This window comes from Schistocerca serialis, chromosome 2 (genome assembly GCF_023864345.2).
Source record: "Schistocerca serialis cubense isolate TAMUIC-IGC-003099 chromosome 2, iqSchSeri2.2, whole genome shotgun sequence".
Lineage (NCBI taxonomy): Eukaryota > Metazoa > Arthropoda > Insecta > Orthoptera > Acrididae > Schistocerca > Schistocerca serialis.
Window position 1 is genome coordinate 580809013 of NC_064639.1, and position 23873 is coordinate 580832885.

Here is a 23873-nt window from a genome sequence, read left to right on the forward strand (position 1 = left end):
ACCATCACATCACGTGCGGATTAGCAGCAGACACTCGACCGAGGACCACCTTCAAACTGCTTGCTGCCCTTTTGACACTCGGCTAACTTCGTGTTCCCCGCATCTTCCGACCACATCAGAGATTGATGTGTCGTCTGCTGGTCAAAAAGACAGCTCCCCGCACTACTTCCTCGCGAGCTACTCTTGCCTGTGTCCGGACTCGCACCACGCTGCGCTACCTATTAAACCAGGGCATGCCTACCAGCTCCTGTCTGTCATTTCTCATTACGAACCTCTTATATAACCGGCAGTTTTCGGAATTATCGTACAAAGCGCGTAAAATACAGTATTGTCAACGCATGAATGATCCGTTCTCATGGAGATTGTTGTATCACTACTCAGTATGTGCAGAGCATGGCGCGTAGATAAGTGAGTGTAGCTACGGACTGTCCACGCACGTACGAGCCAACAGCGCGCCGTCCGGTGGCTGAGTCGCACGTAAAGCCACGGAGAGACGCACTGGACTCAGCAAGCTCAAACCGCCCCGCGGCCGCCCACATACAGCCGAGTTAAGCCAAGCGCAAACGTGATAGCGTGTGCTGCTATGCCTCGTCGATGTCAAAGGGGCAAAATGAGCACGTGAGTTCTAGAGCGACAGAACGTTTTGTCATGTCGTGGCACTTTGGCTCTAATACGGCACGCTGATAATACAGTGAGACACGTGTTGGAATCACTTAACAGAAGCAGGTTGAACTCTACAACCACTGAATTTGAGAATGGCAAAGGATAACCGCCATCGAATCCACACAGCCGTAACGGAACAGCAGCCGAATGGGACTCGCGAGACTGTCTCTTGTTTGTAGACCTACAGGCAGACCTCTCCATCCACTGTACCACCTCGGTCAGCCAGGAATACACCTCGTTCTATGCTTTACCTTTGTCTATCAACTCCTAACGATACAATAAATAATAATAGTTTTCCAGCTTTTCAAGGACAGAAGCGAATCTTAACATAATCTGATATTTTTACAAAGCGCCAAAACATAAAAGTATTGATTTAAACAATGAAATGCAAAATATAGAAAAAATTGTTTTTAGTACAGATCACGATAGAATAATCTACACCTTAGCCTTGATGAAGTCTTGTAATTCACTTGCATTCGCAGTAAGATTAAGTTATAAACAGAGGTAAATTCAAAATGAATAAATTAGATTCTTCTGCAAATTTACCTTCTCTGCTGAATTGTATAGCAGTTAACTGACTTAAAGATTTCGCGTTTAAAGGACAGAACGATGTTATAAGAATAATGTCTGGTGCCTGATGTTAGTACTAGAACGTTCTGAAAAGAACTATTTTCAAAGTGAGCTTGCCAACTTTTTCACATTACATATAGTCTTTTATATCCCTTGTCGATACCAGTATTTGTTTTCTCTCAAAAATTAGCACATAGTTCATATAACAGGAATCTGTGCGAGCTATCTGCCACGGAGTATTGTTTATCTCGTAGGTAATATAGTGGAATCCAGCAGTACATTAAATAGCTTTGTATTTGTCAGTTTCTTTTATTCCAATGAATAGTTACCTGAGCAGGACTCGTAAAATAACATTCATCCAAGACGGGGCTCGACCCCATCGAAGAGGGAGAGTATTTGATGTCCTGGAGTAGCAGTTTGCGGACCACATTCTCTCTCTGGGGTACCCAGAGGCCACTGGCATAAGCCTCGATTGGCCGCCATATTCTCCGGATCTGAACACATGTGACTCCTTTTTGTGGGGCTGTCTTAAACAAAAAGTGCATGGTAGCAAACCCAAAACCATTGCTGAGCTGAAAACAGCAATTCAGGAGGTCATCGGCAGCATCGATGTTCCGACACTTCGGCAGATCACGTAGAATTTCGCTTTTCGTTTGCGCCACTTCATCGCCGATGATTTCAAACATATGGGACATGTCATAACGTAAATCCGAATACCTACAGTGCTGTAATGACGTTTATGTGTTGAATAAAGTGTGAGCACGCCGTAGTTTGTAACTAATTTATGTTTTTTTTCATATAGTTCAATAACTGTCACCCTGTAAACAACATGTATTAAGCAGCGTTTAATAAACTTTCATACCACGTAATTTTTTTTAATCACGAACCGTTTTTCATGCCATTTATAAGTTCAGATTTCTGAATCTGAGTGCTTCATATCCCATTGATACAGAGTTGCAAGTGATACGTGGTATTCATTGCGTCATGAATGAAGTATATCGTCATATCAAGCCATCTCCAGACTTCTGCAGGCATAAACGTCGTTTTTGCTTCAGCGTGTTTTCATATGACTTTACACCTTCCATAAGAGTGACGTGTTAATCTCGTGGAATCCACCAGAGAACTTGTTTGATCCCTCCACTATTCTCTCACTTGGCTACGTCAGCTGATCACATCTGTTTCCCTTTTTTTCCGTCGTTTACTACAGCTTGTTGCGTAGTCCATTTATTTGTCTACCTTTTCCTCCCAGTAATTCTAAAAGTGATGGCTACAATTTTCAAGAGTAGCGCTGAACTTTTGAATGTTTTTCTCATTAAAAATCCATGTCTCACTGGCATAACTTGGAGCTAGTTAGTAAATTTTATTCCAGGGCTGCTTTAATTTTTGTATTGCCTTTTTCGCAAACGTGTATATGGTAAATTGCAGTAGTTAAAAGAAAAAACATCTTTTGCATGCTGCACACTAAGTCTTTTATTTAACTTGTGCACCCAGACACGTTTCGCCTTACTGGTAAGATATCTTCAGTGAAGGTCCTCAAATATTACACGATTTTTTCGTCTGCACATATAGGTTTTAGACACCAGTTCACTGAAGTTTTTATAATGAAACTGAAGGTATTTACAGACCAGCGTCTAATTCATTGTTTTTAGATCAGACAGCTTTCTCTCTGTGGCTTTTGCCATACGGTTTTTCGTTTTCTCCGTTATTCAGCAATCGATCTGGCCATCACCGTAACATCTAGTAGGAAAGACTGCAGTTGTGTTGTTAAATTTTGTGTTTCACGGTAGGTTGCTGTATAAGTGTTTTGTGAAAGTTTCAACCGCGACGCGCTCTAATTATCTTTTTTTTCTTTTTCCGTTTCCAAGGACCACGGGCCAGTTTGATGCATGCTCCTTTGTGCTTCTTTCTTCTTCCTCCAGTATTCTTTCATCTTCTCACTATGTATCCTTTATCTCTTCTTAAACCATTTTCAATGTGTGTTCTTCGTCCTCCTGCCTTTGAATCTTTCAATTTTTAACACTTTCTTCTTAAAAATATCTCTTTCCGTGGCGTCTTCTTCTCTTATGTTGTTTCTTTCCAAATATTTCCTAACTTTTTGAATTCCAAGCTGTTTCTGACTTCTTGTTAGAAAGAATTTAAATATCTGTTTGGTTAATCTGTCGCCGTTCATTCCGCACAAGTGCCCAAAAAATAGCAGTCGCTTCTTCCGTAGCGTTTCAGTTACGTTTTCTATGTTACGATATACTTCTTCATTACTTCATAATTTCCATAGCCCTGTATTTCTTAGCAGAACAAGTATTTTTCGAATGATTCTTCTTCTAATTAATTTATTATTAACGGATACTGAAATAAGCTGTAAAATCCTACCTTCGAGTATAGAATTGCATGTAAACCGAACTACTACTTTTAGTGTCTCGTTTCCTAATCTAGTTGCGTCGGCGTCGCCTGGTTTAATTTATCTTTATCCTTTTACCATTGTTTTGATTTTGCTTATTTTTATGTTTCAGTCTGTTTTCAACACAGTACTCATTCCGTTCAATTGCTGTACCAAGTTCTTTGTCGTCTCCGACAAAATTACACTGTCATCGGCATATTACAAGGTTTTTGTTTTACCTCCCTGAACTTTAATTCCCTTTCTAAATTGCCCTTGGTTTCCTTTGCTGCTTGCTCAGTGCACTAATTGAATAACACTGGAGTAAACTACAACACTGTGTCACTCCCCTCTGAACCACTGCTTCCCTTTCATGTCCTTCAACCCTTGTAACCGCAGTATTATTTCTGTAAAAGTTGGATGTAACATATCGTTAAATTTTGTAAGTGGGCTGCTTGTGTGTTGGCAGCGCTGTGTAGCGCTTAGCATTGGATCTCTGACTGCGCTTTCTTTGTAAGAGACTCTGTGGCTGGTTCGGCACGTTGTTGGAAGTCAATCGCCAGTAGTGTTGGGTAGTTGGAAGTTAGTCGCCAGCAGTGATGGATGTCCTATTGGGTAATTGGAGGTGAACAGCCAGCAGTGATGGATGTTAGATGTTGGAAGTTAGCATTGATGGAGGGTAGAGGTCTGAAGTGTTAGTGTAGGCTAACGATCTGTACATGTTCGACTTGGAGACTGAATATTATCCATGATTATATACCTTTGTACTAGATGTCAATGACGATTTATATTCGTGTCTGAACTGGTTGTGACATTATTAAGGTAAAAAAAATACATTATTTGGTTTGCAACAAAATCTGTCCTTTGCTAACCAAATGCCTATTAGTAATTAGTGGCTTTAGAAGCTAGAATCTTTTATTTAGCTGGTAGTATTGTCACTTGCTGTATTGCAGTAGTTCGCTTAATAAAGATTTTTGTGAGGTAAGTGCGTAATGAAATGTATAGGTTATTGTTAGGATTTCTTTTTAGTCAGGGCCAATCTTTTGAATTAATTATTTGAAGGCAGGTTACCATTTTTTGAGCAGTCAGATTGCGTTGCGCTATGACATTGAGGGTCTCAGTCATTCAGAAATTTAAGTACAGACTCACACATTTAAATAAAGACGTTTCAATTTATTTTATTCCTGCTACCTACAGAATTTCAAAGAATCTTTTCTAATCAACGTTGTCAAAAGCTTTCTATAAGTATACTAATGATACGAGCGTAAGTGTAGGTTTGCCTTTCTTCAACTTTCTACGGTAAATCGTAGGGTCAGTATTGCCTTGTGTGTTTCTACATTTCTGCGGAAACGGAACTGTTTTTTCCTGAGGTCAACTTCTACTAGTTTTTTTCCTATTTTACTGCAAATAATTCGTGTCACTACTTTTCAGCCATGATTTATTAAGATGATGGTTCGTGCAAGTGACCGACGAGAATTTCAGTCTCTGTTGATACATTGTGGACATGGAACAGCGGCTGGTCAAATATTTAACAATGAAATTCGTCAAACAGCCGTGCAATTGACAAGTTATTCTATTTTATTTCCGCTATCAGTTTCGGCAGTTCTTTATGCCATCTTCAGGCCCGATACGCACCTCTCAAAAATAATCGATACTGGCATACTGGGGCCATATGTTTCTGGATGTCGTGAATTCGTACTTCAAGTGCTTCCTACGAAGACTTCACTGCAACTCAAGTCAAGACTTGCAGTCAAGTATTCGAAGGAAACACTTGAAGTACGAATTCATAGCATCCAGAAACATACGGCCCCAGTATGCCAATATCGATTATTTTTGCAATGTGCATATGGGGCCTGAATATGGCAGAATGAATTACCGAAACTGGTAGCGGAAATAAAATAAAATGAAATAATTTCTCAATTGCACGGCTGTTTGACGAATTTCATTGTTAAATAGATGAGAACAAAGAGGACACAGAAATAACCGAGCACAGTTACCGCTGTGCGTAGAGGGCGAGATACTGGTGGCGACGTGGCGATGCCGCCCTTTGTTGCAGGGCGAGCTGCTGGGCACGGTGGTGCTGCAGGACGCCGACTCTCCCGCGGCCAACCGCTACAGCTGGCGCTTCCTCAACGACTCGCGGGGCCTGCTGGCCGCCAACTGCTCCTCCAGCGCCATCAACGGCACATTCGTCACGACGATCATCAGCTGCAGTACGTATCGTCGCCTTCCGTAATATGTTATATGCACTCGTATTAAGGTAACGTGACAAACGCATAGTACAGGAACTCTCTCACTGTGCGGAACTATGCCGAAACATTATCCGAATCTGATAATTGACAAGTTGTGCGGAGGTTTCTGCGTTGTTATCCTTTCTTTGCAGAATGTAGAAGCAGACAAGTAAAAAGAAAAAGAAAGAAAGTCAAGAAAGACAGCCAGTTCCTTTTTCAGATCCGTTGACTGACACCACTGACTAAAAAATGCCGAGTCTTATCCTCATTGATGTCCTTGTGCATTAGCTGTGTTGCGTCATGAATACATCTGTTCATACTGATTTCAGAGCGTTCCATTATGTGTACCTCGTTGTTCATACACTGTTTGATCAGACGTATCCGGACACCCGTGTTTGCCGGCCGAGCGATTCTAGGCGATACAGCCCGGAACCGCGCGACCGCTACGGTCGCAGGTTCGAATCCTGCCTCGGGTATGGATGTGTGTGATGTCCCTAGGTTAGTTAGGTTTAAGTAGTTCTAAGTTCCAGGGGACTGATGACCTCAGATGTTAAGTCCAATAGTGCTCAAAACACTAGTACAATACCAGGGAAGGCGTATTCTGTGGCCAGCGGAGAAGCAGTAGCAGAAGAATGGGTTCATCAAGAGAGTTCCGCGACTTCTAACGTGGACTAGCCATTGGATGTCACTAAACAAATCCATCAAGGACATTTCAATCCTTCTAAAGATACCCAAGACGACTCTTGAAGGTGTGACTCTGAAGTGGAAACACGAACGAACAAACACATTTAAATGAAGACCAAGCAGACCTCACGTTCTGACAGAGAACATGGAGCATTGCGGTGGATGGAGACAAAAAAATCACGTAAAATCAGCTTATGGAATTACTCGTGTATTACAAAGTATTCCCAACAGTCCAGTTAGCACAGTGCCTGTGCACAGGGAGTTAGAAAGACTGGGGTACAGTGGCCGAGCAGCTGCTCGTAAGCCATACATACCTGTAGTCAGTGCTAGGCGACGCTCAATATGATGTAAAGATGACTGTAAACGAGTAATTTGGGATGATGAATCACACTGCACCCTGTGGCAATCCGATGGAAGAGTTTGAGTTTGGCGAATCCCTGAAGAACTTTACCTGCCATCTTGTGTAGTGGCCAACGGCCTTGCCGCAGTGATAACACCGGCTCCCGTCAGATCACCCAAGTTAAGCGCTGTCGGGCTGGACTAGCACTAGGATGGGTGACCATCCGGTCTGCCGAGAGCTGTTGGCAAGCGGAGTGCACTCAGCCCTTGTGAGGCAAACTGAGAAGCTACTTGATTGAGAAGCAGCGGCTCCGGTCTCGGATACTGACATACGGCCGGGAGAGCGGTGTCCTGACCACATGCCCCTCCATATTCGCATCCAGTGACGCATGTGGGCTGAGGATGACACGGCAGCCGGTCGGTACCGTTTGGTCTTCATGGCCTGTTCGGACGGAGTGTAGTGTAGTGTATCTTGCGTAGTCCCAACAGTGAAGTAGGAGGAGGTACTGTTACGATATGGGCGTGTTTTCCCGATTGGGATGTGGTCCATGATGCTTAGTAGAAAAAAACGCTAATTTCGGTAGGATATGAGCACGTTTTACAGTATTTTGTACAGCGCACAATTAAAAAATGTTTGGAAACGAAGATCGTTTCTAGCAGCATGACAGTGCACTCTGCCAAAGAGCACATTAGTCAGTCAATGGTTCGTGGACAATAATATTCATGATATGAACACCTTTTGACCCCAGTGTCCAGCATCATTCAGACGTGTTCCCAGCAGAGCTCAAGCCGTCATAAATGCTTAGGTTGGACACACATCATATTAATGTCCACTAATAGGTGTCACTCTTTTGATCAGATAATGTATGCACCAAGGAGGAAATGTCAAAAGTGATCCGTTTTCTGTACTCTGAAGTGTTAAAGTTGCGGAGATTATTCCTAGAACGCAGCTGCAGTATGGGACTAGCTGACATAGTTGACGTTGTAACGGAGAAAATTCTTTTCTGCTTCTGATCCAATGCATTTTTCTGGAGACAATACCGTTTACAAAATTAACTGTATATTTCCCGCCATGTCTCGCAACGACAAAAGTGTCACATGCTGAAGCTTTATTTTTTTCGCGAAGGATCCGAATCTACAAAAAACGGGATGTACGCAGAGAGTGGGGGGGGGGGGGGGGGGTCGAAGCCAGCATTAGTATCGTTGGTCAGCATTGGTATAGTTGGATAAAATTTGTAAAAATACTGAATACATGTTTTGTCTTTCTTTAATTCGATGCGCAGTTTTTGAGATATTTGTTGACTCGAGGCAAAAAAGCTCATTGAATAAAACAGGGAAAAGTCTGTAACATTGTTTAACTCCTTGGCTGGTCATAACGCCATTCTTACTTATTTTGTTCCCTTGTTTTATTACAACTGCATTGTATTTCTTAGGGCCCTTGTCAAGTGTCGCGGAATTCCATTTTTCTCCATTGTTTTTTTCCAGATTTGAAAATAATACAATCCATTTTGTGTGCCAGTTTGCTATTGTCGCTGAAACGTAAATATTCCACTTTACGCAAAAAAAGGCGTTGGTGGTGACTGGTGGCTGTGAACGCCAAAATTAGTTTCATCCACTGGAAAGGCTGTGTCCTACGTTTACGGGGATGCAAGTGACATTCCCGTTGTTGATTATGTTATAATCGATGGAACAATAAATAGCGACTATTGTACAAGCCTTCTTGGTAACCAGATGAAGAAGTTGGGGACGAGGGGACTGGATTGCAGTTCCGCACCGTCACCTGACAAATAAAAGTTGTAACCACGGTGCCGCGCGGGATTAGCCGAACGAAGTTAAGGCGCTGCAGTCACGATCTGTGCGGCTGGTCCCGGCGGAGGATCGAGTCCTCCCTCGGGCATTGGTGTGTGTGTTTGTGCTTAGGATAATTTAGGTTAAGTAGTGTGTAAGCTTAGGGACTGATGACCTTAGCAGTTAAGTCCCATAAGATGTCACACACATTTGAACATTTTTTTGTACCCTCGGTACATCAAAATAGTTGCGCGACCCGGTTGATAATTTTATAGGTAACAGAGCCACCAAACCGTCTTATAGAGGAGAGTCAGTCACAACGTAAGTGCTTTCCAGTACTTTTCAAGGAATTATGACACTAACTTCGCTGTTCACGGTATGCACCATGTTAACGACCTGGCAGATAACTGTTTCCGCACGCGACAATATGATATATAGTAAAAAGTGAGGAAACTGCCTCGTAATGCAGCTAGTACTGGAGGTGAGAAGGACGTGATGCAATGAGGAGCAGACGTACGTCAACGTGAATGAATGCAAGCAGACGAAACGATCTGACATAGTTTTACTAAACAATGGGCGGTCAGCCACTGGAATCAATCACAACCGCCAGTTATCTAGGAGTGCTGGTTGGTTCAAATGGCTCTGAGCACTATGGGGCTTAACATCTGAGGTCATCAGTCCCCTAGAACTTAGAACTACTTAAACCTAACTAACCTTAGGACATCACACACATCCATGCCCGAGGCAGGATTCGAACCTGCGACCGTAGCGGTCGCACGGTTCCAGACTGTAGCGCCTAGAACCGCACGGCCACTCCAGCCGGCAAGAATGCTGGGATAGAGCGACAAGTTGGAGTGAGAACATAAGATTATTAATAAAACCTTCTGTTGTTATGAGCCGTGTTTGTCGGGCCGGGAATCTTACCGTGTTGGGTCACTGGAAATGTCACAAATTTATTCATTCAAAGCGAAAGTGCCACTGAAATGCCAAAAGAACTGTTGAGGAAGACGTTACAGCCGGCCGGAGTGGCCGAGCGGTTCTAGACGCTACAGTCTGGAACCGCGCGACCGCTACGGTCGCAGGTTCGAATCCTGCCTCGGGCATGGATGTGTGTGATGTCCTTAGGTTAGTTAGGTTTAAGTCGTTCTAAGTTCTAGGGGACTGATGACCTCAGATGTTAAGTCCCATACTGCTCAGAGTCATTTGAACCATTTGAGGAAGACGTTACTAAGTAACGCTCCTAGCTTCTCAAAATTCCTCCCTCAAAAACGTATTTCACAAAATGACTTCAGTACAAAAGCTAGATTTGTTCACATAGAGAGCGGGAGCAATAACCTTTCTTCCCGTGAACAGTGGGCAGTGAGACAGATGGAGGGGATACGATTCTGCTGTGCCGAGCACTCTGCAGACAGGCACCGAACGGCGGCTTCAGCAGCGGTAATGCATATGTTGGTACAGAAGAAAAGGGAGAAAGTTAATCATGTTTCATTAGGAACCTGTCCACGTTGGTGTTTTAGAAATGGAAAAACAAAGACATTTTAAACACAACTGGATGGGACCAGATTTGGTACTCTTAGAACTTCCACCTACATTATCTCTAAGGAAATTGATGTTTGGGAACATGATATTTTGCAGAGCTTGCAGAGCTGTGCTTCAGGATGGAATGTATTTACTGTGTAAACCAATTGTAGCTAAGCGAAAGAGGACTACTTGATAAGTACACCATCTCTTCAAAAAATCCGGTCACACATTAGTAGGTGGTGTGTCCATACTTCGCCTTTATGACAGCTTGAACGCTGCTAGGAACACTTTCGATGATGTGTCAGAATGATTCTGGAGAAATTGCAGCTCACGTTTCTTCAAGAGCTGAAACCAGAGAATATTGGGCGCTGGGATCTGGAGCGAAGAATACTTTGTACCTCATTCCGAAGGTGTTTCGTTGGGATAACGTCGGGACTCCAGGACGGCCAGTCCATTTCAGGAAAGTTACTGTTCACAAACATTTGCTTCACAGATACTGCTTTATGACAGTGTGCATTCGCATGCTGCTACAATCATCGTCTCCGAACTGTCCCTTTACTGTATGCAGTACACAGTACTGTGAATATGTTTATACAGTCATGCTCATAAATTAAGGATAATGCTGATACATGGTGGGTGAAACAATGCTCAGGTGGACAGTTTGTGGGTTGATGACGTTATGAGGGGTAGTATACTAGGGCGACTGGAGGCTGGTCAAACACAGCAGGTCGTAGTACGGGCCCTCCGTGTGCCACAAAGTGTGATCTCAATATTGTGGCAACGATTCCAGCAGACAGGAAATGTGTCCAGGCGCTACAGTACGGGACGTCCACAGTGTGCAACACCTCAAGAAAACCGATATCTCACCGTCAGTGCCCGCAGACGGCCACGAAGTACTGCAGGTAGCCTTGTTCTGGACCTTACCGCAGCCACTGGAACAGTTGTCTCTAGACACACAGTCTACAGACGACTGAACAGACATGCTTTATTCGCCCGGATACCTGAAAGGTGCATTCCACTGACCCCTGGTCAGGAGAGCCCGTAAAACTTGGTGTCAAGAACACAGTACATGGCCATTGGAACAGTGGTCCAAGGTTATGTTCACGGACGAGTCCAAGTATAATCTGAACAGTGATTCTCGCCGGGTTTTCATCTGGCGTGAACCAGGAACAAGATACCAACTCATTAATGTCCTTGAAAGGTACCTGTATGGAGATCATGGTTTGATGGTGTATGGTGGGATTATGATTGGTTCACGTACACCCCTGTATGTCTTTTACAGTGGAACTGTAGCAGGTCAGGTGTATAGGGACGTCATTTTGCACCAGTATGTCCACCTTTTCAGGGGTGCAGTGGGTCCCACCTTCCTCCTGATGGATGATAACGCACGGCCCCACTGAGCTGCATTGTGGAGGAGTACCTTGAAACAGAACATATCAGGCGAATGGAGTGGCCTGTCTGTTCTGCAGACGTAAACCCCATAGAGCACGTCTAGGATGCTCTCGGTCAACGTATCGCTGCACGTCTTCAAACCCCTACGACACTTCAGGAGATCCGACAGGCACTGGTGCAAGAATGGAAGGCTATACCCCAGCAGCTGCTCGACCACATGATCCAGAGTATGCCAACCCGTTGTGCGCCCCGTGTACGTGTGCATGGTGATCACATCCCATATTGGTGTCGGTGTACATGTGCAAGAAACAGTGGCATTTTGGAGCACATGTGTTTTGGGACGGTTTTCTCAACTTATCACCAATACCGTGGACTTACAGATCTGTGTCGTGTTTTAGATATGTGCCTATGCTATTAGCGCCAGTTTTGTGTAGTGCCACGTTGTGTGGCACCACATTCTGCAATTATCCTCAATTTATGAGCATGAGTGTATATTTCCACATTTAGCATTTTCTTAAGAGTGATAAAATGATCACACCGGTACGACGGGAAGCATCTCCACCTCCAACGTACTTCACTGTTGGTACTACACATTATAGCAGGTAAACTTCTCCAGGTATTCGCCTAACTCACACCTTCCCATCGGGTTACCACAGGGTATAATGTGATTCATCACTCCAAATCAAACGTTTTCAGTCGTCCACTGTCCAGTGGCTTCGCTGTTTATACTTACCTCAAGCGTCTCTCAGCGTTGACTGCACACATGCGTGGTTTATGGGGAACTGCTCGAGCATTGTATCCCATAGTTTTTAATTCCCTGTGTATAGTCACTGTGCTAGCTGAACTGCTGGTAGCACTCCAGAACTCACCATTGATTATTTCCGCTGATTTCGTGCGAATTTTTTTACAGCCAGTCGCCGGTATTCTCCACGTTCTATGTCTGTCAGTACATGAGGTGGGCCTGTTGTTAGTTTAGCTGTAGTTGTTCCCGCACAATCAGACTACCAACAGTTGAGATGGGCAGCCTGTAGAAGGGATGAAATATTCTTGTAGTAATAATTCAAAAGCCAAGATCGCTTAAATACTGTTTACTGAATAACCGGTTTCAACTCAAGGTGCTATCATCGGATGTGTGAAGACATGACAGGTTTGAGTGAGGGCTTACTTGAGTTACACTATATACATTACTATTAGTACAGTACTACATATCTGAATGTAGATTAACATTTATAACCCATTTGGATAACGATACATGAGGCAGACCAGCTGATATAAAATTCATTGTCACAAAAAAGTAAAGATCAACTGCTCTCATGGTCACTCTCTCCCATAAGATATGTAAAACGGCAGCCACAGGATAAAACTATTTGGTACATGACCGCTGCTCGACTGACAACGGTCGGCATCACACTACCCTATTCCGCGCAGGTATACCTGTGCATACACTTACTGTACATTCTATACATATTGCACAATAACGGTAAATTATAATAGTAGGTTTGTAAGGCGCTAATATGGATAATGCCTTTGCTTCAGATGTTTTTACTCTGTAATTAATGTACTTTATAGTATGTATAGTATGCACAGTATGTATAGCATGTACAGTAAGTTATGCGAAAGTGTTCTTTGCATGGGTATTCTTTTAGCAGTAATAGTAAAGTGGTAAAGTAATAGTAATGAGTGGTTATACCGTGGGACTGTGTGTGCAATGCTGGGACAGCGCTATCTAGTGGCCGGTTGTGAACCACTAAAATCGCAGCAGGTATACCTGCGCGGAATAGGGCAATGTGATGCCGACCGTTGTTAGTCGAGCAGCGGTCATGTACCGAATAGTTTTATCTTGTGGCTGCCGTTTTACATATCTGATGGAAAAGAATGACCACGAGAGAAGTTGTTCTTTATTTTTTGTGACAATGAATTTTATATCAGCTGGTCTGCCTCATGTATCGTTATATCCAAATGGTTTATAAAAGTTATGCTACATTCAGGTATGTGGTACTGTACTAATAGTAAGCCCTCACTCAAACCTGTCATGTTATATCTTCACAGACCCGATGATGGCACCTTTAGTGTGTTGAAACCAGTTATCCAGTAAACAGTATTTAAGCGATCTTGGCTTTTGAATTATTTCTACAACACTGTGATCGCCCCACTACGCACTGTGTGTTCACTATGAAATATTCTTGTTGGATCTGTTACTCAGGTGGGTAGTGTACTTTCGGAGCCACTGAGATCTTCAGACTGTCAACTCCCCCTGCATCTCATTCTGACGGGACCACATCTGGTGGCCCCCTTTACGTGGGGGTGTCCGAATACTTTGGTCGTGTAGTGTAAGCGCATTTCAACGTAAGCAGGCTAAGTCAAGTCTTTCAGTGCCAGGCTGAGAGCCATCCAGCTCGGCCTGTTGCACGCCCTCTGTCAGGATGCGAGCCCTCCCCACTCGTCTCACGGCTGTCTGCCGGCAGGTGTGTTCGCGGCGCGGGACGAGCAGCTAGCGGGCGGCGACTACCGGACCGTGCTGCGGCTGCTGGACGCCGCAGACCCAGACGTTTACGTGAGTACCGCCATGCCGCTGCCCGGTAGTCGTGCACACCCTCTTCCATTACTCACACTGTGTCACTTTCACCATCATTTTAATGCACTGATCTCCGAGAGCTAAGCATAGACGGGAAAAAGCAGGGGAGGAGGAGAGCTGTAACTGTAAATGTCCCTCGAGATTTCCTCACAAACAAGAACTGTGCCATCAATACAGAAAGACAAACTATCATGTCATTAATGCTTACTGAATACGTTACGGTGAACAGGACAGTAAAATAAATATATATTTGGTTTCTGTCTCTTTCGAACACGCCCGAAAGAACAGACACCATTTTGATCGTGCTAGAATTAAAGACATTTGCTGCCAGTAGGCATTCATTTATATTAAAGGCGCAAGTTCAAGATTTGTGCTATACTGGGATTCGAAATGGGCCTAGCCGGCCTTATGGCCGAGCGGTTCTAGGCGCTTCAGTCTGGAACCACGCGACTGCTACGGTCGCAGGTTCGAAACCTGCCTCGGGCATGGATGTGTGTGATGTCCTTAGGTTAGTTAGGTTAAGTAGTTCTAAGTCTAGGGGACTGATGACCTCAGATGTTAAGTCCGATAGTGCTAAGAGCCATTTGAACCTTTTGAAATGGGCCTAATGCTTAGTACACAGTGGGTTGCTGCAATCATTCGAATGTCCGAAAGAACAGACAGCGCGTTTATAATTAAGGTGATTAGATTTGATTAGATTAGTACTTGTTCCATAGATCATGAATACGACACTTCGTAATGATATGGAACGTGTCAGGTTAATAAAAGGTGTCTATACAAGATATTACATTAGACAAAATATTACATGACACTCAATTTTTTGAATTTTTTTATTTTTTTAACGATCGTTTCAGTGCAGACGCACAAGCTCGAACTCTTACGAGAATCGGTGAGATTCCGCGAGTAATGAGGCTAATGAGCAGGGGCACTACATCAGCAGTGTGTTGTATAAGTTGAGAATCCTGGTCTGATGGGATGCATGCTAGAGTAGTGCGTGCATTTGTAGTGACCCCTGCGTCTCGATAGCATTGTGCTCAGCGCATCTGCGTAGTATGAAGGAGATCTGAGTTCGAATGCGGTCTGACACATATTTTCAACTCGCCCCGTTGATATAAATCAACACTCACTGGCAGCTAATATCTATAATTACTTTATGTCTTGAATTATATTTATTTTATTTTTATTTGTTTGTCAGGTTCCGTGGGACTGTGTGTCCCAGTGCTACTGCATACATTGAAAAAGTTCCGAGAAGGGGATCTCATTTCATCGCGGAATAGGCGCGACAGTGTCACGGATATGATAAACGAGCTGCCGTAGCAGTCTTTAAAGCAGAGACGTTCTTCTCTGTGTTAGGATGTTTCCACAAGGTCTGAACCACCAATTTTCTCCTCCGAAAGAGTATACGAATAAAATACATTACAGAGGAAAGTTCTCACTAGTGTACAGGATAGAAGGGCAAGGAAACCTTGAAACTCAGATTTGAAGACCTGGAGGTTACCAAAGATATTTTTCAGTTCTGCTGGAATCGTGCAGAATATGAAACGTGCAGAACAGTGTACACTTTGCTGTACTAACTTTAGGAAGTGATATGTGAGTTTAATCAGTTTTACGTCTAGTGCTCACTGAATGAATATTGCAGTTTTCCAAATTGATTCAGTATTGTCAACACTAATTGGTTCAAATGGTTCTGAGCACTATGGGACTTAACTTCTAAGGTCATCAGTCCCCTAGAACTTAGAACTACTTAATCCTAACCAACCTAAGGACATCACACACATCCATGCCCGAGGCAGGATTCGAACCTGTGATCGTAGCGGTCGCGCGGTTCCAGACTGCAGCGCCTAGAACCGCTCGTCCACTCCGGCCGGCTCAAACTAACTCCCGTGATAGAGTACATGTAGAGGGATGGGGAAGGCAGAATTCCGAGGCACATTAAGAACGTCCGACACGAAGTTTGTGAACTGACGCCGCGGATCAGCCTGAACACCCTTTTGTGGTGTAACAGTATTCATGATTGAAAAGTGTCCACCGGGCGTGATCCCTGGACGTAACACTTCTTATGTTCTGTTTTCCGCAGTACCTTGCGTGCCAATCATGTATGCCTTAAGTGTGACTTACATAGTTTATCGCTTCCTCTGTGTTCTGATAGTTTTTGAACATAGATCTTTGTATGTGCGATTTTTCCCATGTATAGCGGATGCAGGGGCTAGTTGGCATAGGGTTTGGTTTTTGATTTTTCTGTCTTTTTATGCAACACTTGGACAGATTCTGGCGATTGCTTCCGATTGCTTAACTTTTTAACTACAAAATCATGTTGCTTCCATTAAGTAAATACGTATTTAGATAGCCACAAAAACACTTTTCCTGGAATCTTGCAACTGTGCCAGCTAAACGAAGGTGAGTGGTTCGTAGGGATACCACTAGGAGTGAGTTGGTTTAAACTGATGTGGACTGGGATATTTCGACATAACACGGGTATTTTTGAGAAAAAACATTTTAACTCTGTGTAACTTCTTTCTGAAAGGATAAATTTCTAAGAAATAACACTTGAACAAAAGTAATTTCTGCCTAAATTTATAAATAACAATATGAACTAAAGACCATGAACAGGCAATGAATTCTTCAAGAAAATATAATTTCTGTTTATTATTATAGCTACCCGTACTTTATGAAATAGAATTAGTTCAATATTTTAAATCAACCATGGATTTTGGAGTTGAGCACTCGTTTATTCGAACAAGTGGATTCAATTTTCGACATTTTTCTTTTGTTGTACGAAACTGAAACATCCTTATCTGGCCATTTCCAGTTTTCCCGTTTTCATCAGTGACGGTCACGCGTATCTCGTTGCCATCGGTGTCGAAATCTTCGCAGGGTACTGGCGGGTACTGTAGTTAAAAAAAATTCATTGAAATGTATTCAGGGCGATCAGAAGGTCCTTGAGATTGTGCGGTATTCGTTGTTCGTCTTATTCTATGTGACCTGTTGGTATTTTTTGAGGTTTTCTAAGGTTCGTGGCAAGTGTCGAATGAGAATCTTCACAGTCGTCTTAGTAGGAGGTCGAGGGTGAAAGCTCTTCGCCACGGAGAGGTTCTTCAGCCTCTGAACCATTGTTAAGGAAGGCTGAGCTGTCGTCATTTTCGACATAGTTAGTGTCCCACACCCTGTCATCTGAATCCGTACAACAAAATTCGATCTGTCCTTTTGACGTCCTTGGGACGTGTTTCACATTTGCAAAGACTGTAATTCTCAGGACTAAGTTTTGTAATTTCGTAAAAAAACTGCAGCACTAAAAAGTGACTTACATAATTTAAAATGGTATACGAAAACATATTAAATTTCTATTACAGGGTTGGCTAGAGACGTCAGTGTGAAATCTTTACTAAGGTATAATACTCTTCCTTACCACTACTAGTCGTTTACATTTCCGTTCCACTCGCGAATGGACCAAAGGAAAAACCACTTACTATATGTCTCCGTTCCAGTCCTAATTTCTGTTCTCATCGTGATCCTTAGGCGAAATGTATGTTGGCGCCAACAGACTTGTCCTGCAGTCAGCTGCAAACGCCTGTTCTCTAAATTTCCTCAATACAGTTTCGCGGAGAGAACGTCTTCCTTCCAGGGATTCCCGTTTGAGTTCACGGAGCATCTCCATAATATTCGAATGTTGATCGAACCTGCCGGAAACAAATCTAGCAACATGTCTCTTTAATGCTACGATGTCTTCCTTTAATCAAGAATGTGTCGCATTACTGTTCTGTATGCGTTCTCCGTTATAAACGCTGTTTAGCGCCCGAAAACCTCAAACCACACACACACTCCGTTATAAAGAGGTTACACTTTCCTAAAATTCTCGCAATAAACCGAAATCGACCATTCGTCTTCCCTTCTACCTACGTGCTCGTTCCATTTCACATGGCTTTGCAACCTTACGCCTGGATATTTAATCGAAGTGACTGTGTCAAGCAGCAGATCACTAATACTGTATCCGAACATTACAGGGTTGTCAACTAGAGATTTTGTTAAAGTCATTTTGTATCCGTCTACAGACACTCAACGACACTTCCCATATACCACAGCGCCATCAGCAAACAGTCGCAGATTGCTGCTCACCCTATCCTTCACATCATTTACGTATAAGGAGCGATCGAAAGTTTCCAATCGAAAGCCATACAATTCTGAATCGCTATGCCAGTCAGGCAAAATAGCCGTGAACATTGAGGCAATCATCCTACCGACGCGCAAGGTTGAAGACATCTGTTTGGTAAAACACCGGTCCTGCTGCGTGAAGAAGTCCGTACTTGCCTGCTGTACATCTTCTTCGACCCTTCACGACTTTTTTGAAGGGACCGAAGGTGTGATAATCGCATGGGCAATCAGAATTATAGGGCGGGTGCACGAATGTCTCGCACACATGAGTTGGCATAACGTCTGCATTAAGACATTTCTACACAGGAACGTGTGTTATCATGAAGCAGCAGCCCCCGTTGATGCGAACCATTTTGGTATTCGACAGATATGCTGCGCTATGTATGTTCTTTATTATCCAGTGGATGTCTAACGGTGTTGCCTACATGTCAGTGCTTATATAGCCGCATTGAGTCGTGCTACGCTGCAGCAACACCCTCAAACCGAAACTTTTTTTCGGTCCTTAGATAAAAAGAACAAGAGCGTTCATATTTCCCTGGGTTACTCCTGACAATACCGTTCTGCCTGATGAACACTCACCATCTAGGACAACGGACTGGGTTCTGCTAATAAAATAGTCTTCGAGCCACTAACATCTCTGGGTACATATTCCTTATGACCAGACATTCGTTATCAGCCCGCAGTGGGGCTCCGTGTCAAACGCTTTCAAGAAATCTCGTTTGAAGAGCACGTCACATTCATCACAATCGTATTGAGGAATAGCACATCAAGTAGTCAAACAAGTGCTTCGTGTGTTTGCAGTATCCCGTCAGCAACGTTGTGAATATTCAGGTGTCCACAACTGACAGCATCGCTGCACTATAGACGTGTCACGTCGTACAACTGTGGCAGTTTTCTGGAACAACTGTCCCACCACTCGGAAGGTCGCATTTTGACCTTTCTCAAATTCTCTCAACTGTCTGTAGGAAGCGCGAGTGCTTGCTCCACACGTTTGCGCCACAATGAGCCTTACGGCCACGCGCATTCCTTGTTAAAAGGCAGACGCCGAAGGCGCTCTGATGGCTACGCAACTACACCATCTACTGGTGGATGGCGTGGAAGCCATTATAAGAACATGCACTGTCCTCCAGGTGGCATCTGCTGTGATCAGATCAAAATCTGCATTTTATTTGCAAGAATTTTAATTTTTTTTCGTGGTCTATACAGAAGGGCAGTATTGCATAACACAGTAGAAAATAAAAGATGAGTTACACCAGCAGGTCAACAATTCAAATCTATAAAGAACCACGTTTTCATACTTCCTGGTGGTCCCCAGATAACACTCATCGTAATGGCTGAAACTGGCTGCTGCCGACCATAGTTGGTACAGCGCTGCGTTGTAGTGGCTGGCTTGGTATGAGGTGCTGTCGATTCGAATTCACTACCTGTGCCAGCGGGAATGAATCGTATGCCGTCACCTATAGAAGAACTTCCTGTTACAAATAGGACGTGATTCAAAAGTAAATAAAAACAATTCATTTGACCAACAGCGTGTCAGTCATGTTTGCACTTTGTCGGCAGCAGTAGACAGTTTATTAGCAAAGCATACAACACGGAATGACAAAGACAACCATTTTCTCTGGGGTAGGACCTTCGAAACTCTGATGCCGGTCATAAACACAACATTGTCGGCAAAGTATCGAACTTGCAGAAAGTGTCATACGAAGGCATTGGCGACGGAGTCGAGGTACAGGAGCGTTTGCACTAATAACATAATAGACCAAGGAATGCCGTTCTAAAACAACACTCATGTATCACCTTAACTGCACAACGAAATCTAACGTCTATATGACAATAGCCTGCAGCTCTTAACGCTGCCTATGGAGTTGTACAGTCCCCCTCCCAAACCTGAGACCCGGAGCAGACAGTAGATGTATACTGCGAATGTTAACCAGTCCCGTTCATATCTATATAGAGGTAATCTCGTTTATTGAGGGTTCTGAGTTATCGAGGCAAGTCACAAATGGGAATTGTTCATCGCAGATAAATCCCGCTTCAATTTCCACAATGACAGCAGGCGTACATTCGTCTGGAGGGAAAGTGGTAGCCGATAGGTTAATTCAAAATTCGTTAAACTCACTGATTAATGATGGTGGGGTCCTGGCCAGAGAAGTATAGTTGAGAATCAAGGGTGTATTGAACTGAGAAGCGATTTTTGGTATACATTTCCTGTTCCTGATTCATGATGGCCATCTGGCAGGCGATTTTTTTACGGGTTCTAAGACTGACTTCCACGAGGACAAGCAGTGGCCGACTAACTGAAACACGCGTATGAATACTGGCAAGGAAGGTCAACGAGAATGGGAGTACAAGAGATTGTATTCTCCATGACCTCACAATGCCCTCTAAGATTGTTAGTACTCTTTAGTACTATACAGAAGACAAATACATTCATAAATGATGCAATAACGTGAGAATCCGAAAAGTAGATTTAACTCATTTTAAATCCTGACATGTACTTTGAAGTATTATTACATTCGGAATTATTCTATCCTTATTCACTTGTGTATCTCGGTGTTTGTGACAACGAAGTTCAAAAACTTTTGTCTCATGAAACAACACTGTTAACCACAATTAAAGGATCACTTTTTAGAAACCCCGTGATTGACTCCCATTGCAACGCAGAAGTTTGCTATTCGGCTCAGAGCTGCCTACAATTTTCCTCCTTAACAGTGAAAAAAGCGTGCCGTCCTGTGTTGCTACACTCGGGTTCAGTGATGCTTCAAACAGCAAGGTGTCGCTACATGGGAAAAAAGGTCAGACACCAGAAGTTCATGTAAAGTGTAAGCAGTGTTAATGATGACAGTTTGTTCAAGACCCGATCTCAAACCCATCAACTTATCGGTATCATTTCGTTAACTTGACAAAAAACGTGAAGACCTCTAAAGCGAATAGGAAGCGAAATGAAACTTCATGAGTGCTGTTATTTCCTTGATTTAAAAAAATGGAATCACACTGTAGAAAATGATGCAACCAGCCTGAAGTTTTTTGAGATGCTTTTATTGTACCGTTACTAGTTTCGGGCCTGAGAACACAGTCGCACGGTAGCACTGATTTCTTTGCAAGTTTTACATTTGTGTCCAAAAATATAACAAAGTTTTTGTGACTGAATAAATTACAATAGATTTCACGTTTGCGTCCTAAAATATAACAAAGTTTTTATGATCACATAGTTTTACACACTTTTACATTTATACATGCTCTATACAATGTGTTTACTTCGTGAAAATCTCTCCTTTACGTATTATAAGACAAAGATTTGGATTTATTTTACAATCCAAGCTGAGCAGCGAACTGAACTAAACGCAATATGGTGGATACATCTGTTTATACCGGCTGCTAATTTGATGTGCCAAAGAACGTGATATGTGCACACATATGGCACACTTCTGGAATTAATGCAAAGATACTGCTTCGTAATACAGATAATTTTTATGCTTATATATTTAATTATTAAGGCTTGAAAGATGCTAGTAATGGCCAATGAAGAATTTTTTCTCTGACAGTTAATTATTAGTTCTATCATTTCAAATTACAGGTGTTGTATGGAAGCTTGTAGCTACATTTGATCTGTAGTTAGTTGGTCATTAACGATACTGTCAGGTTTACTGTGAATGTGGCTGTTTATTTCTAATTCGTCCTACAAATTTCGATGCTTATCTCTGTTTTTCCATGTTGGCCAAAGTGAGCAGCGAATGTTGACTAATTTAGGTTGTTGAGTCTGAGAGTATCGACGTATTCACGGTATCATACGTTGAAAGTGCTACCAACTTGGCCAATGTAAAATCTGGGGTAACCAGAAAAAAACTGTTTATAAATGACAGACCTGTGGTGTACTTCATTTTTTAAACTTTAAATTGTGAACAATTTTGTCTTTCATTTTATTGTTTGAGGAAAAACTAATTTTGATGTTTTTGGCACGAACAAATTCGCAATCTGTTATGACACTTCACCAAAAAAAGACACATGTCACCGAGTTTTGAGGAGCTGTTTGTGCTAAACTACTGTGTGATTTGGAGTTAAAGCTATCTTTGTTACTGAATTTGTTTTTAATGTATTGTGAAGTTTAGTGATGCTGTCAGAGCTGTAACCATTATTGTGGGCTATTAGTTTGGCTGCTTTCAGCTCTTGTAGTTTATCTTCAATGTCCAAAGGGATTTTTACCATTCTGTTGAGCATAGCCCTATAATATGCCGTTTCGTGTTGCATGGGGTGGCAGGATGAGCTGTCAATTGTGACGTCCATTGTAGTGTACTTGCTGTATATTTTACATTTATCTTTACCACTGTATTTACTAATATTTATACCCAAGAAATTTCTGCCATTATCGGTTTCATTCTCAACAGTAAATTTTTAGTTTTGGTAGAGTTTATTAAGCTCTGTTGCAAATTGATCAATTTATACTGTTCCATTAAATAAGATCAGTGTGTATATCATTCTTGTTTACTTTTTTCTTTATTGTCATATTGATATTGAAAAAGGATGTTTGTAAATAATTTGCGTAAATTAATTCCAGAAGTGTGCCATATTTGTACACATATCACGTGCTTTGCACATCAAATCAGCAGCCTATGTAAACAAATGTTCCCGTCGTCTTGTATTTAGCTCAGATCATAAATCAGCATGGATTGTAAAAGAAAACCAAACCTCTGTCTTATAATACGAGCGTGTAAAGGAGAGGTACAATTTGTAGAGCGTATACACTGCCCCCGCCTCGTTGGATGCCTCCTGGTGGTATTGCGGGCACGCGACGCTATGGCAAAAGTATGTAAGCGACCAGACACGGACGGAGGATCACCATAGAAAAGATTTGGGATGAAATGGGGAAATTCAAGGAGATAAGAGACTTTGACAAAGGGTACATTATTATACGCAGAACCTGTGATCGAGTATCTCGAAAACGGCGAGTTGGTCGAATGTTGACGTGCTATTGTCGTGAGCAACTACAGATAAATGTACAAGGACAGTGAAACTAAAACTAGCCGCTAAATGGTTGGACGTCCACGACTGTTCACAGAGCGTAGGGTTCGGAGGCTTGTCTGCTCTGTAAAGTAGGATACATGTTGATCTGTGGCATCTCTGGCGAAAGAGCACAATGCTGGTGCACGCACAAGTGCTTCAGAGTACACAGTTCAACGTACATTGTTGAATATGGAGCCCTGCAGTGGAGCATCCCTACGTGATCACATGTAGACAAAACGACATCGTCAGTTACGGTTACGGTAGGCAGGGGGCCATCGGGTTTTGACCATCGATCAATGGGAACTTGTAGGGCCTTCGGTTGAACCACATTTTTATTCTGGAACCGCATGTTGGCTACATTAGGTCGCAGGTCGTTTCCACAAACGCCGTCATTGAGGTGAACGGCGGCTCGAAATGTTCAACATGCCGCGGACACAGGCTGGTGGGAGCAGTATTATGCTATAGGACACATTCTCCTGCACTTGCGTGGGACGTGTGGTAATAATCGACGACACGCTGACATCTGAGAATCACCTGCATTCCTTCACGTTTGATATCTTCCCCGACGTCGATGTCATCTTCCGTGCCG

General features: G+C 42.9%; 1 protein-coding gene and 1 pseudogene across 1 annotated transcript in view; both read left to right on the forward strand.

Moving 5' to 3' along the window:
* LOC126456245 (uncharacterized) overlaps positions 1–23873 on the forward strand; it is a 410153-nt gene that overhangs the window by 266909 nt on the left and 119371 nt on the right. The window contains exons 6-7 of the mRNA XM_050091997.1: positions 5661–5817; positions 14025–14113. Of these exons, the coding sequence (XP_049947954.1) occupies positions 5661–5817; positions 14025–14113 (246 nt within the window). The remainder of the gene's footprint in view (positions 1–5660; positions 5818–14024; positions 14114–23873) is intronic.
* LOC126458991 (5S ribosomal RNA) lies at positions 6989–7106 on the forward strand (annotated as a pseudogene).